The sequence below is a fragment of the Sminthopsis crassicaudata genome, chromosome 4, assembly GCF_048593235.1.
Source record: "Sminthopsis crassicaudata isolate SCR6 chromosome 4, ASM4859323v1, whole genome shotgun sequence".
NCBI classification, from domain to species: domain Eukaryota; kingdom Metazoa; phylum Chordata; class Mammalia; order Dasyuromorphia; family Dasyuridae; genus Sminthopsis; species Sminthopsis crassicaudata.
Genome location: NC_133620.1, coordinates 228,014,305 through 228,031,297, shown reverse-complemented (window position 1 = coordinate 228,031,297; position 16,993 = coordinate 228,014,305). Strand labels below are relative to the sequence as shown.

Sequence of the window (16,993 nt, the reverse complement as noted above, 5' to 3'; positions counted from 1 at the left end):
GCATTATGGCAGCATAGGAAGGTTCTGGAAATGTTAGCAGAGAGCAAGAAACACTCCTCCCTCCCAGATCACTGTTGATAGGGCATGAGAATAATCTTTTGTAGAAAGCTAAATTTCTGTGAGCATAGTAACATGAAAAGAGTGAGAAAAGAATGAGAGATGAAAGGCCATTTGGTACTGATAGAGCAGATATTTTAGAGGGCAAAGTGGAAAGAAAAGGAAGAAGAAGAAACAAGTGAGTAGGTCTATGCTGAATAATGGTGAGTGAAGTATGGAAGAAAAAGTTTTTGCCTTAGTAAATTGTGACACAGGGATTGAGGGGGATGAGACAGTGGACTTTTGGTACTCGCAGGGGAAAGTAAGAGGAGCTGATCACAAAAATGAAGATGAGAAGAAAGGATGATGAGATCAGTCACTCTTCTGTCACAACTTTGAGAGGGGCTGGTGCCAGAGTAAAAAAAAGACAATGGTGATATTATCTTGGAAGATCATGTTTTAAAGGTCTCTAGTACAAGGCAGTTTGTGGCTGCTTCTTTCAATCCTCTACTTCCAATCCAGTCTTAGTGGAGGCCCAGATTTGTGGCTGAGAACAGGACATTGATGTTGACAATGATAAATCGTGGAACTTACTCTTCCTTATGAAGATGATAATATCATCAGACAATGACTTGTGGCAAAAGAGTAAAAGTGGTACTGCCTATGTCAATGCTAGGGAGATTGGAAGGGGATTATATGTTAAAGAGAGCTATGATTAGAAACTAAGGACCATGCTACTCAAGGTTTAGGGACAAGGGGAAATAGAATGAGGTGCAAAAAAATGGTACATTGCATTATCTCATCCTTCCTCAGTTGGGAAAGTGCAAACTTTGCTGATATGCTTTCTTCTGAGGATATATAACAAGGGCTAATCACCTGAGGCTAAGATATACAATGCTGATTTATATCAACACACAAACTCACATAGTTAATAAATGTCAGAGTTGTAATTCAAAGCCAGATCCTTCAGATTCTTTTATTCTCATACCCCATAAAATCTACAACTTGATATAAAATAATCTGCCACAGAAGACTCTCTGATTTTTTTCCTCTCAGTAGTCTGGAGATTATTCAAGGGAAGCCACAGTCTAATCTCGAGTGGATTCTCAGAATTGAAGCCAGAAACAATATTGAAGATCTTCTTATCTAACCAATTTGGGAAGGGAGTAATTTTGGCCAGCCCAGTAATTCAGGGAAAAACAGCTTAAAATCCTCAGGGTATCAGAAAATGACATTCTGTTTAATATCTATATCTAAAAGTCATCCCATTTACAAAATATTGTAAAAGTATTACTCAAAAATATTGTAAAAGTATTTTTGTATTTAGCACCAATTTAGACTTATGGGTATAGAGAAAACATTTAAATATAATTACTTGAATTATTACTTCCTAGTACAACTTCTAATAGCAAATCTGATTTTGGGAAATGAAAATATAAAGATGTGTTAAAAGATAATAAATAATAATATCTCAGTTTTAATGTTCATAATACCACTTATAACGAGAACTTTTCCCCCAGAGGAATTTCAAATGGTCAAGCTTAGATGCTGTTTTTTTTTTTTTTCAAGTTTCTTAGCAGCTCTATAATAAATTCCTTAGTTTATGGGCGAGTAGAAATCAATAATGTTTCACTTCCTTACTATGCTGAAATAGAAATATGAAATGCAAGTCATACCCCTTCTTCACTCTGGCAAAGTCAAAGGCCATTTGTCTGTAGGAGAAAGCCTTTTCATTCAAGTATCTACTATAACGTCTTATAAAGGTAGACATATCATAACCTGTAAAAAAAAAAAACACAAAAATTTATTTTATAGGAAACCTTTAATTGCAATTTTGTTTACTATAATAAAAACTTCAGCACCCAACTATATTCAAGTAGCCTTATGAGAAGTCTTTTGAAGAATGAAATTGCAATCATTGATTTTTTAAAAAATATTTTCCCTCAAAAGAAAAGATGAACTTTCTAGCATTCTAAATAATTATTCTATTTAATTACACAAAAGGATACTATTGGAGGAGTCAGAAATAAGCCAATTTTGGATCAAAATCAGTGCCAGGAGCTATAAAAATCCAGTCCCAAGTTTCATCACAACTCTTTACTTATAAATCTCAAGCAATATCTTACAAAAATATTCTTACCATGGGATCCACTCTTGTCCAGAAAATTACTGAGATTGAATAATGTATTTCTAGAGGCCAAATACTGAATAAATCTCTAAAAAACAAAATCAGTTAAAAGCTCTGTTAGTCTGAAATTTTAATGAAACTAAACTGGCATTCTTCTAAGCATATTCTTTACAAGCATCATCATAGACTTGGAAAGACTGTTCCTTACACTTGGAATATCCTTCTTATTCCCACCTCTTACCCTCAAGTCCCACCCATTCATTATTTCTTATCCAAATCTTACCTCTTCCCTTCAAGGACCAGCTCAAAAAATACTTTTCCTAGAACTCTTTCTTCATCCATCTTCTCTGGCCAAAAATAATTTTTATTTTTCTAGGGTTTCCAAAGTACTTTATTTTAACGTCTCATAGTATTTATCTCTCAATTATTTTAATAATTATTTATGAATATGCCTAACTTTCCTTACTAAATGTTAAATCATTGAAGGCAAGAAATTTGTCATATTCATTTATGTATACACAAAGTAACAGTATATTCACATCCTGCCTCACCAAATGTACTTAGCATTATCCTTTATATATAACAGGTATTTCATTTTTTGAACTGAGTTCAATTATAACTAAATCAAATTTCAGTTTATTAACTGACACTTGAAATAGTGTCCGTTAGTGATATTTAAATACATTTAAAACAAAGGAAAATATTTAGCTTAAAAATTTTCTTTGGAAAAATGGCCATATGAAGATCCAAAAATTACGTTTTACAGTATCCAGTTTTTCTCTTCCCTTCTAATACCCAAATCCTAACAAGCTTGAGCTATCATCTATTCCTCGCCCCCTCACAAAAGTATCTAAATATTATACAAATAATAACATGGGTATAATATTAAGGAAAACCTCTTCTGGTAGGAGAGGAGATATAATCATCTTTATCCTATTATTGATCACTTAGGGTGCATTTCACTCTCTGTTTTAAACAATCCCTTTAAGAGATAAAAATGAGTATATGGGAAAAAAAAAGGAGAGGAGGGAATAAAAATTGGCTTTTTAGCAGCTACTAAATTAACTACCACACAAACTTAGTTGCAACACTCCATTTAATCTTCCCACTTATTAAAAAAACAATAACACCAAATTGAGAAAATTATAGTTTACCTCATTACCATGGACCATCAGATGATGTGTTGTCACTAAGGCTTTGAATACAACTACCCAACTACTATTTGTTGCTCTTTCAAAAAGTGTGTCAGCCATCTGAGGGATATTAACATTTGTCTCATTCGTAGCTTGAATCAAATCTATAAAAATTAAGAAAAAGAATATTAATTATGTTCATAGTTATCTCTTTTAGCATTTATAAATTTAAAAGCATACATCCTGGAAAACAACTTTCATATTATTTCCTTTAATACTAATTAATAATAAAGTTGGCTCATGAAGCTTTTTTTTAAAATAAGAAATTTTCAAAAACTTTATGTAGCAAATATATATATATATATATATATATATATATATATATATATATATATATATATATATATATATACACACACAAATAAAGCTTATTCTATACATATTTATTTGTGTGTTCATCTTGCTGTTAATTATTTTCTTACCTTCATTTTTGTTCTATGATTTAGATTATAAATTACAAGAGACTTAGTTTTTATGTTAATTTTCAATATTCAAATGATTCCATTAACATGTTATGTTACCTTTATTTTAGTGAAAAGTTTATCAAACATTAAACTTTGTTAGGATTTTGCCATTCAGTTCATGTTGTCTACTATAATATATTACTAGTAAGCTTCCAAGTACATGGCAGTTGATCTGGTTAATTTAGACAATAGTTTTTAACATATGATTTTTACATAATCTGCACAATGAAATTTTCAACATAAAACTGATATGAATTTATGATTAGTTATATACATCATGATGAGACTTTACTTGAATCAACATCTTTAGTACTAATATCAGCCGGATCTACTGCTATTAATTCTTATGAGTAAAAAAAAAAAAAGATCTGCGAAATCCTTAGGAGGCATCTAATTTTTAGAGAACTCATCTCTAAACTATTCTAATGTGCCAGATGAAACCCTCTTAGGCAGTTTGATATTGCGTTGGAAGAGTAACTTATATGCAATTTTATTGATTTAGGAAAGTCCAAAATGCAGAAATTATAATAGATTTTTTCACTTCTATCACCAACCATATCAAAATCTCTTGGTGATCAAAACTTTCCTGTGTTTGAAAGGACACTTGGCCTAGAAGATAACCATGTTCAGAAGAGTCTTCATTTTCTGCCATTTTTGACATGCTATATATAATTCTAAGTTGATATCCTTTGGCTTAAGTAAAGTATGTTCAATATTACTATCCAACATTTCTAAAAAATCAGGACCAAAATTCAATTGCTAGGTCTTCCTTTATTAGGGCAAAATGTTATTGCCTTAATTAAAAAAAAATTCTTAGTCCTTCTACTCCATAAGCAGTTGAATACTATACTTGTCCTTTTGACTTTGTCTTTTCATCATTTTGGTTACCCTTCTCTGGAGTTGCTCTAATTTATCACTGTATTTCCTAAAATCTGGCACTTAGACTCAAACAGAGTACTATAGACATTGTCTGATCAAAGCAAAGCACACTGGGATTTATCAATACCTTTAATATTTGAACTATCTTATGGGACATTGTATAATGCATTCAGATTCATGTCAATTTAGAATATAGAAATGTAATGTTATGTGATTCTAGATCTAGGCCAATAATTAGTCACTGTTAAACTAAAATTAGTCAAGTGATAAAAGATACTGAGTTTAATATAATAAAAATATGTTAATGCATAAAGATCTTAATAGTTACATACAAAAGAATCACACAGCTCTGAGTACTACTGTTTTGTGAGTGCATTTTCAAATTATAATTTTAACAAGTTATTAAAATATACAAAGAATATTTCATTTCATGAAAAAAGGCAACACATTTAAAAATAGGACTTTTAACAAAGCCTACATAAAAATATCTTCCCACAAACTATCAAAAGATTATATATAAGTAGTAAGAGCAACTTTATTCTGAATTTCAATTTCTTTTTTTTTAAATAAAGTTTTTTTTATTTTCAAAACATATGCATGGATAATTTGACAATACGTCCCTGCATAGCCTTGGGTTTCAGATTTTCTCCTCCTTCCCTCCACCCCCTCCCCTAGATTGCAATCAATTCAATATGTTAAACATAGTTAAAAAATATGTTAAATCCAATATGTATAAACATATTTATACATATTTATACAATTCTCTTGCTGCAAAAGAGAAATCAGATCAAAAAAGAAAGTAAATGAGTAAGAAAACAAAGTGCAAGTGAACAACAACAAAAAGAGTGAGAATGTTATATTGTGTTCCACTTTCAATTCCCTCTTTCTGAGTGTAGATGGCTCTCTTCATCACAATTCACATGGAATTGGCATCAATCATCTCATTGTTGGAAAAAGTTACATTCATCAGAATTGATTGTCCTATAATATTGATGTTGTGATATATAATGATTTCCTGATTCTGATGATTTCACTTATAATCAGTTCATGTAACTGAATTTCAATTTTTTTGTACTTGGTATCATCACATTTACCACAGTCAAGTTGAGACTTAAAAATAATTTCACCACAGCTTATACTTTCTTTTGTTCAATTTTCTAAATTGACTATATGCTAAAGTCCTATAATTACAAATAAACATGGTGTGATAGGACATGGAGTTGAGAGAAATCTGCTTTTAAATTACAACTCTGACACTTATTAGCCTGTGTGACTCAGGGCAAGTCCCAACTTCTCAGAGTCTCAATTTCCTCATCCTTAAAATGGAGCTAATACCAACAGTATTACCTCAAAGCTGTTGTGAAGATAAATGAGAATTATTCAAAGTACTTTATGACTCTTAATGTGCTATATGAATTTCAGGTACTATTTATACTTATTCTTACAAACAAATATTTGGTAAATACCGCTCCCCCCCCAACCCTTCTTCAGTGTTGAGAAATGAGTCCTGAAAAGAGGCATAATTTCTAACGCAAGCTTCAAGTTTCTAGAAATGCAGAGATGTTTTCCAGTCATTCATATATCCTAATAATATAATTTTTTGGAATTCAAGAGGGCAATTAATATAATATGTAACCTCAAGTGGAAACTCTTATACAATATCAATTAATTTAAAAAAGCATTTATTAAGCACTTATTATGTGCCAGGCATTAACAGAAGTGCTAGGAGTATAAATGCAAAGTATGAAACTATCCATACTCTGAAGGAATTTATGTTATAACAATCTCTGGCTATAGATTATAGATACAAGTTGTTATCTTTCAGTCTTTTCAGTCATGTCCAACTCTTCATGACCTCATTTGTTTTTGTTTTTTTTGTTTTTAAAGATACTGACATGTCATTCCTATCCATCTCATTTTACAGATAAGGAAACTGAAACAAACAAAATTAAATGACTTACTGAGTCACAAAGCTAGTAAATATTGAGGGAAGATTTGAACTCAGGGAGATGAGTCTTCCTGACTTCAGGCCTGGCATTCTATCCATTGAGTCACTTATGCCTAGTTAGATAAATAGCTATAGATATACAGAAGGTAGCCAAATAGAAGGTAATGGGGTAGAGGTGAAGAACACCAGCAACTGAAGGGAGCAAGTAAGGCTTCATATATAAGGAAATATTTGACTTGTGTCTTAGAGGAAGAAGTTCTTTGACATTCAGGACAGATAGAAATTAATTCCAGCACAGGGTATAACTAAGGAAAAGACACGGAAGTCAGAAATAGAATGGCATCTGTATATTGAACAGAGAAAGTCAATTTGGCTGGATTACAGAATGTGGGAGGGAGAGAGTAGTACAGTAAGGTTTGTAAGATAGGTTGGGGCCAGGATTTTTAAAGACTGAGGAACTTTAAAAACTAAATAGAGTTTATATTTTATCTTATAGTATCCAGCTACTGGAATTTACTGAGTAGAAGAATGGTGGAAGATGGATTGGAGAGGGGAAAGACCAGAAGAAGGAAGACAGCTTATAAAGATATTAAAAATAACCTATAATATCCCCTAAAGATATCCATTAAATCTTTGCCTGACTACTTTCACACAGACCTTTACAAAGCAATCCAATTCTCAGGCTATCCAAACTCCCCAATAAAACAGTTTTGGGAGCACATTAAGCATTCTCTCCATCTATCCAAATGCCAATAGTAATTTTGTACCTGAGTAACCCATCCCTTAACCATTGCCCTTTTTTCTTATTGAAGAATTTGTCCTACCAAGAATCCATTGCATTCAAATTCTTGAAACTGCTGTTGAATCAAACTAGAGAAAAATCACAAAATTATGTTAACTGGATCTACTACAAATATATGTTACATAATTTTAACCCAGCTTTTACTACAGCAAGCTAATCCTTTTACAACTGCCTAATTGACTCATTATGCCACTCACTACAAAGGCTTTTTCTTTCCAAACTTTTCATCCCTTCACAATAGCCCATGGTCACCTACTCCTATCCTATTCCTTTGACTGAGAATATTTCCTTATATATCACTGAAAAAACTGGGACCATCTTCCTAGAGTTCTCTCTTCTTTCCTCCTTATCTCATGGCACTGTCTTCTTACACTTTTTTTCTTTATTCTAGGCAAATGCTTATACATGCACAAATAATCCTATTCTATCCAATATGCTCCAACAAATTGCCTTCTCTGTTATCTTTATTACTACTAATCACCAATCTCTTCCTGTCTATTGGGTACATCCTTACTACAAACATGAATATATCTCCCCCATGCTCAAAAACTCCTTACTTAATGTTTCTTGCTAGATATTGTCCTATATCTCTACTCTACTTACTGGCTAAACTCCTTGGGAAGGCTGTATATATTCAATATCACTGTTTCCTTTCCTCTTACTTTCTTCTTAATTCTCTATAATATGGCTTCTTTTATTATCATTCAAATGAAACTTCTAACTCCAAAATTACTAATGATCTCTTAATTGTCAAATGTTGGCTTTTTCTCAATCTTTATCTTTCTTGATCCCTCTGTAGCCTGAGACACTATTGATTTCCCATTTCTCTTTAGATTTACCGGACACAATTTTCTGGTTCTCTTCCCCACTGTCTATTCTCTCTGTTTCCTTTGCTGGATCTTCAGCTACATCATATCATAGTCATTAATGGTGGGTGTCCCCCAAAGCTTTACACTGGACCTGTTCCACTTTTCCTTCTATACTATTTTACTTGATGATCTCATCAATGCCCACAGATACAACTATTTAGAAATTTAAGCAAATGATTCTAAGATCTATTCACTCATCCCTAACTTCTTTCCTGACTTCCACTCCTCCATCTTCAACTGCTTATTGGACATTTCAAACTGATGTCTCACAAAAACTCAACATGTCTTAAACTGAACTTAATATTTTTCTCCACAAACCCTTTCCTCTTCCTAACTTTCCAATTGCTACTGAAAGTATTACCAAGTTCAAAGGAACCCAGACTTACTTACAACCTAGATATCATCCTTGAGTCACCACTGTCTTTTATTATCCACACCCAATAATTTGCTAAGTCCTGTTATTTCTATCTTTGTAACATCTTTCATATTCTAATCTCTTATCTCTCCCTTTTTTCTTTTGTTACTCCTACCCACCCTGTTGTAGGCCCTTATCATCTCATGCCTGAATTACTGTAACAGGCTTTTTGACAGCACATTGCTGTCAAAATGACCTTCCTAAAGTCTAACTATATCACATCCCATTCAGTCAGTTAGTGCCTTCTTATTGCCTCCAGGATCAAATATAAAATCCCATGGATCTTTCCTACTTTTCCAGACTTACATCTTACATCTTCTGGCCTCACATATTCTTCATTCCAATATCACTGGCCTAACTGTTATCCCTTGAATGAGATACTTTATCTCCCAATTCTGGACATTTTCAGTGTCTATTACTCATGCCTGGAATGCTCTCCCTCCTCTTGTTTCTAAGGTACCCTGGCTTCCTTTAGATCTCAGCGAAATTTTCTTCTTAGTTGTCCCAGCTTTTTTAGTCCTCAACTAAGCCTCCCTCTACAAAAACCTTTGTGGATTTCCCTTAATGTTAGTACCTCCCCTTTGGTGATAATCTTCGTATCCTGTATATATATGTTATTTGCATATAGTTCTTTGCAAGTTGTCTCCTCATTAGGCTGTAAGCTTCTTAAGAGTAGGGACTATCTTTTGCCTATCTTTCTATACCCAGCATAGTACTGCTCTATTAGGAAGATTTTTTGTTTTTTTTTTTATCTTAATCCAAAAACTAGCTTTGCTTCTTACTCTGCACTCTTTAATTGGGAAAAACAAATTTAATTGTTTTTTTTTCTTTTTTTTGGGGGGGGGGTATGACACAACGTTTTTATTTTTCAAACATTTCCAGTTTCTTCAAGCATTTTACAGACACTAAGGTATCAAGTACTATCTTAAATGTATGTAATTCATTTAGAGATGGTTCCTGGATCTATGAAAACACTGATGAGAGAACTGTAATAGATTTCTGAAGAATCTGCTAGAAAATTAGTGTATCTAGAATAGGAAAGGAAAAAGTATAGCCTTGGAGAAGGGGAAATCTTTGTTTTAAATATCTCTAAAGGTTGGGTATTCAAACTATGTAGACATTTAACAGAACTACAAAGACTAAAAGCCATTACTCAAAAGATAAATGGATATGAATAAATAGTTCTCAAAAGAACTGCAAACTATTAACAATTATATGAATACTACTCCAAATTACAAATAAGTTTAATGCAAATAAAAAATATCCTGAAGTTTCATCTCACATCCAGCAAACTGACAAAGATAAAGAAAGACAGAAATAATCTATTTTGGAGGGATTGTAGAAGATACAGGTACAAGAATGTATTTTTGATAGAATTTATTCTAAGTAGGTAACTAAAATAGCTATACTCTTTCAACCAGAAGTTACATGCTATGAATAAATTGCAAGGAGGTAATTGACACCCTCCCCCAGGATTTATATATTTAAAAATATTTATAACAGGATATTTTGTAGTACCCAAGAAATAAAAACAAATGCCCAGCAATTGGGGAAATCATAAAGCCAACAGTAGCATGTGAATATAATATAAAGTGTATAGGAAAGATAATGATAAATACAAAGAAGTATGGAAAGATTTATATGAACTGATACAAAGTGACAGTATATACAATGATTTCAGTAATATAAAAGGAAAAAATAATCCAAACTGAATGTTGTAAAATTATAAAGAACAAGCTTGGCACCAAGGAAGAGATCTGAAAAGATAATCTCCCTCTGTTCATTCATAGAGAAATAAGGTATTCGTGGGTATGAAACATTACAGATAGTTTTTTTTTTTTTTGACATACTGGTCAATTTTGTGAATTTTTTTTTCTTACCTTCCTATTTTTATTGTCTTAAAAAATTCTTTGTTAAGGGATGGATCTCTGGGAAAGAGAAGGGCATTGGAAGAAAGTAAGGTGATATAAACAACATGGTATCAATGCAAATCTATTTTTTAAAAAATCCATTACCACAGTTTAACATTAACATCCAATAACCAATATCCTGCTTTCCTTTAATTTATACTCTTATCCTTAGCATTACAATACATTTATCAAAATTTTCCAAAGAGGTTTGAAATCAATAGGAATTCAATAAATTGAATCATTCAAAAACCATTTATGTTAATGCCATTAATGAAGTTAATAATTTTAGTTTACAAAATAATATACCAAGTTTTCATTATATGAGAAGGGATATACATATCAAAAAGGAACAAAGAAGTTCAAAGAAAATAATGGAATAAATATTGAGACTACCGATTATGTCTTTAATAAATCCAATGGCCTCATCTCATTCCTCATTCTTGAATTTGCTATTTTACTAGTCACTGCTGAGCAACCATTCCTCCTGGATACTCTCTTTTCCCTGATTTTTGTAACCCTTCTCTTTCTTAATTCTCCACCTATCTGACTTCCTATTGCTTTAAAGTCTCCTTTATACAATTATCATATTTATCTATCGTGCCCCATTTGTATCGGTGTACCCCAAGGCACTGTTATATGCACTTTTGCCTTTTGGTGATTTCATAAGATCCCATGAGTTCAATTATTTTTATGGAGATAAAGCCCAAATATACAGAATCTAAATTGCGTAACTCTGCTAAATTCCAATTCCACATTATGAAATGTATGCAGTATATCTCTATTTGGATGTCCTTTGGGAATTAACATGTTCAAAACAGAAATCATTAGCTTTTAAAAACAAACTCTCTTTCTTCCTAATTTCCACATTTCTGTTAAAAGAACCAACATTTTTTCAATCAGTTAGATCTTGAATAAATTAATTTAATTTATTAATTAATAAATTTAATTTAAGTTCTTATTAAGTGCGTATTGTATGCCAGACATTGCATTATTAGGAATACAAAATTTAAAAAATGAAACAACCCTTTTTCTAAAGAAGCTTACTCTATCCTTGACTCTTCCATTGTCAATTACTTGTTAAAACTTGTTGATTATCCCTCCACAAAATATCTCACATCCATTTTCTTTTCTCCACTCATGCACATTCAGTACTTAAGTTCAGATTTTTTATCAGTTTTCATCTGGACTATTGTAGTAGCTTTTTAATTATCTCTCCATCTAGTCTCTCTTATCTCCAATCTATTCTCTATACTCAAGAAGCTTCAATAGTGCTCTATTATCTCTAAGAAGCATTTCATTTGTTATTGTTAGTATTACTGAACAGTTCTATAGTACATCCAAAATAACACAGTCAATTTTATATGTGGATTTTTTGACCACTTATGACTTAGATGATGATGCACTATCTTTTAAAGCATTTCACTTAAGGGATCAAAAAAAAAAAAATCCAGAATAGAACCCCCAAAGAGGATAAATAGAAAAACTCAAAGCATTTTTAATGTACTAACCAGAAAGTAGCTTTCTATAGTTTTATTTGTTTATATGAATCTGGTGGTAGCTTTCTTCTGGTTACAATGATAATTTATCTCTACATTATTGTTTAAAATATACAAAGGGATAAAACCTGTCATATTTGATTAAAATAACATCAGTGTCTTTAGTCTTTCTAACTCAGGATTATTTTTCAATGGAAGACAGCCTATGTATTATGGAATTTAGAATCTAATAAATGAATCAAAACAGATTATAATACATGAAAAACAATGTATTATTAGATCCAGAGAAAGATAAAATAAATCTTTTCTAAAAAAACTCACACCATATGATTTTTGTAATTCTAAAACTATAAGTATATTAAGGAAAAATTTTCAAAAAATTCTAAAAGCAAGATTAAATTTTAATTCACAAATTTTTAGATTACTCAACATAAAACACTACTGGTTACTTTGTGTGCTTTCTAAACACTAGATGGTGCTCTAGGTTAGGCTCATAGTCTGACACAGCCTTTTGAAAAGGCTTAGATTTGTAATAATTCTGCTCTTGGGAGCATAGTTTTAAAATATATTTACGATTTGTGATTACATCCTCAGAGGAACAAATCTTTAACAGTGGGCTAGGGAGGTGATATGAGGATCACAGTACTCGTATGCCATAAAATAATACAAGAAAATGGACAAAGTCAATCAAAGTCAGTCAGTCATTTTTTCCTTTGTGCCATTTTCCATTTATCCTCTGTTGACTCATAAAATACTTAGTACTTAGAAGATGCTCAATAAATGTTTACTAAATGATGAGATAATATTCATAAATGTAAATAAGGTATAAATAATTTCAAAAATATTAGGAATAATTGCTTTTCTCTACTTGCTTTTCAGTTTAATTCTACCCACCAGGATTCTCATTCATTTCATTACCACCTATATAGATGGAGAATGTGAATCATGAAGTTATATTAAAAGGTCCATTTAACCCTTTATTTTACAGGAGGGAGAACCCATCATTCTTCCAAATTTCCCTATTTCTGTCAAGGGCAAGTTGCAATCTTGGACTTTCCACTCTTCCTCATCTCACATACTCACTGTTCTACCTCCAAATCTCTCACACTGATCTTTTCTCCACCCATATCACAATCCTAGTTCAGACTTTATGACATCTCATATGTACTAACTACAATAATCTATTGGTCTCCTGGTCTCAAGTCTTTTGCCTCTTCAATCTATCCTTCCATAGATACCAAAGTGATTTTCTTCAAATATAGTTTCTGACCAGGCTGCTTGCGGAATTCCCTGTTCAAACTTCCTATTGCCTGTAGGTAACGAACTTTGTTTGGCATTTAAAGCTTTTCATCAAATAATTGTAACGTACTTTTCCAGCTTTATCTCACTTGACTTCCAGTCTAGCCAAAATGACATGCTTGACTATTCCTCACCAAAACATTTCACTTTCTGTCCTTGTGTTTTTGCATAAACTGCTGCCTATATCCAGAATAGATTATCCTCAACTTTGCCTTTTATATTCCCAGTGTTATTATTAATTTTTTTTACAGTTCTGCTTGAGCCACAATTTATATACAAGGGTCTTTCCTGGTCCTTACACCTCTTCCACCCAAATTATATTGTATCTCATTGTATATATTTTGTATTCCTTATCCATGTATATGTCTCTTATGACAGAATATGAACTCCTGGAGAGACTTTTAGTTTGGACTTTGTTCTCCAAATATCTAGCACAGGATCCAGTATGTATACAAAAATGGCTACTAAATGAATGTTGCTTGATTAATAATTGAAGCCCAGAAAAGTTACCTGTCTTGTTTGTTAAAAAAAAAAAAAAAAAAAAAAAAAAAAGAAGAAGAAGAAGAAGAAGAAGAAGAAGAAGAAGAAGAAGAAGAAGAAGAAGAAGAAGGAAGAAGAAGAAGAAGAAGAAGAAGAAGAAGAAGAAGAAGAAGAAGAAGAAGAAGAAGAAGAAGGAAGAAGAAGGAAGAAGAAGAAGAAGAAGAAGAAGAAGAAGAAGAAGAAGAAGAAGAAGAAGAAGAAGAAGAAGAAGAAGAAGAAGAAGAAGAAGAAGAAGAAGAAGAAGGAAGAAGAAGAAGAAGAAGAAGAAGAAGAAGAAGAAGAAGAAGAAGAAGAAGAAGAAGAAGAAGAAGAAGAAGAAGAAGAAGAAGAAGAAGAAGAAGAAGAAGAAGAAGAAGAAGGAAGAAGAAGAAGAAGAAGAAGAAGAAGTAGTAGCAAGGCCTGGATTTGAACCCAGATATTAAGTTTTAATCCAAAATGATCTCCATTTAACCATTCTCTCTATTTCATCCCTCAAAATAGTATAAGGATAATTATAGGATAGGCAAGTTGTTTTCTTTCAATTCTTATCTACATGATCTTCCTTCCTTCTTCTAAGCAAGATGACCATTCACTTAAGCACAAATTGAAGGCTTAATTTAATGAAAACTGAACGTCATTAGCCTTGATAATTTCATGAGCAAGAATTAAAGAAAATATGAAATCATGAAAAATGACAATATACTAGCATAGATCATCATTATGTTAAGTAATTTAACTTGAAAATAATTCTATAACATAGGAATTAAAATCAACTTGAGTTTAGATTATATGTATATGTGGGATATATATTTATATCTATCCCACATATATGTATATATGCATGTGTATGTATCTATGTATACTCATACACATATATACATACTAACAGTTAACATTTATATTACACTTACTATGTGGCAGGCACTGTGTTATTTTATAATTTTTAATTTGTTTTTCACAGGAACTCAGAGATAGGTGCTATCTCCCCCATTTTACAGATATGGAAAGTAAGGCAAAAAGAGGTTAATTAACTTACCTAGGGTCACAAAGATAGTAAATATCTGAGCACTGATTTGAATTTAAATCTTCCTGACTTTTGGCTCATTGCTCTATCGCTTACACCACCTAGGCTTCCAGAAAAAATATTTAGTTTCATTTTACTCAGTAACTAAAGCAAACAAAATGTTATTTCCCTTTTATAATGTCTCATTTATATCAGAATATCAAATTTACAGAAGTTTTATTTTTCATTTTAAAACCTCTGAAATTTAATTGTGCAGTTCCACAAAGCCCTATTAGAATAACTGATTTTCCTGGTAACACTGTCAGAGTGACAAAATTCCAAAGTTCTTTCATCTTATTTCAAAGGTATCTTATCAGGGGGAGATTCCATTGAAGTAAAATAAGAGTCTCTCTCATCTTTCTCTTTAATGGATATTACATTTGCAAACAAATAAGTTAAAGTGATAGGTATATGGTCATAGAGAATTTTCACTTATATCAAATGACACAAATTATTTGCAAAAGTACTACTAAATATAATACTTTGTATATTATATTATTTTTTAAAAATCTAGGAGCAGGGGGGCATCTAGGTGGTACAGTGGATAGAACACCAGCCCTGAAGTCAGGATGACCTGAGTTCAAATCTGGCCTCAAGACATAACTCTTCCTAGTTGTGTGACCTGGACAAGTCATATCACTTAACCCCAATTGCCTAAGGAAAACAAACAAACAAACAAATAAATAAAAATCTGGTAGCATTTTGCAGCAACAGAAAGCTACCACCACCCAGAAACATAAAATATTGAAAGTTGGAGGAAAAATAAATAAAAATTTAAAAGATCTGTTGAACTAAAACAAAATAAACAGTGGTTGGCTTTCTTTTAAATATGATGGAAAAAAAACTATTAGTAACTTTAAAAAGAGAGAATTAAGTTGCCAAAATGAATGCCAGATTAAATGCCAAAATGAACATAAAACCAACTGTAAAGAAATTAAGAAAATGATTTTACTAAACAAATTATATGCCCAAAATTTATAATTGAAAGGAAATAGTTGATTATCAATAAAAATAAAATGTAAAAATTATTAAAATAAGAAATAGAAATTGTCATCTTATTGAAAGGAGAAAAAACAAAAACAAAAACAAAAAAGGGGGAACATTTTTTTTTTAGTCCAGATCAGTTTAAAAGTAAATTCTATCAAATGTTTAAATAGCAATTAATACTAAAGTTCCAAAAGGTATTCTCCATATAACAGGAAAAGAAAGTACTGTACACCAATTTTTTTTTTAGATTAAATATATGGTACTGATATTCAAACCAAGAAGTGATTAAAAAAGGAAAGAACTATTAAAACTATCACCAATGAATACTCATGAAAGGATTTTAGTAAACAGGTTTCATTATCATATCCAAAAATAATTCACTAAAGTCAAAAAGACAAGCACACTAACAATACACCATTGGTAGAGATCTTAGCTGTTTTGAAAAAAGTCTATAATTATATAATTTTACTAGAATGTTCAAACTTCTGATTCATTATATCTCCTAAAAGTCAATAGCAGATCAGAAATATATATATGTATATATATATATTTGTGTATACACACATATTTATATATATACATATGCAGATATGGACACATACATACAAATATATGTGTGTGTATATATATATATATATATATATATATATATATATATATATATATATATATGCAATATGTATACATATAAAATGTGCCTGTATATCTGTGCATTTAACAGTCTCCCCAGACTACCCTAATTAAAAGCAGGAGAGGGGGGGTATCTTGTAACAAATAAGTAGAATTAAACAAAATAAATTCATAAAGTAGCCATGTTTAATAAGGCATTTTTCTATGTTTTGTATTCCTCACCTTTCAAAAAGTCCTTTAGAGACATAGTTGATCACTGCTATGATTAAATTTCTTAAACTTTGCAGCAGCTAGGTGGCACAGTGGATAGAGAACCAGCCCTGAAGTCAAGAGAACCTGAGTTCAAATTTGACCT

The 16,993-nt window shown here is 31.4% G+C and overlaps 1 protein-coding gene across 14 annotated transcripts in view; it reads right to left on the bottom strand.

Moving 5' to 3' along the window:
- Positions 1–16,993, bottom strand: part of SNAP91 (synaptosome associated protein 91) — a 148,358-nt gene that overhangs the window by 94,577 nt on the left and 36,788 nt on the right. For all 14 annotated transcript variants that reach the window (XM_074310395.1, XM_074310400.1, XM_074310402.1 and 11 more), the window contains exons 3-5: positions 3,319–3,461; positions 2,177–2,252; positions 1,713–1,815 (exon numbers count right to left, since the gene is read on the bottom strand). In XM_074310395.1, coding sequence (XP_074166496.1) covers positions 1,713–1,815; positions 2,177–2,252; positions 3,319–3,461 — 322 coding nt within the window. The remainder of the gene's footprint in view (positions 1–1,712; positions 1,816–2,176; positions 2,253–3,318; positions 3,462–16,993) is intronic.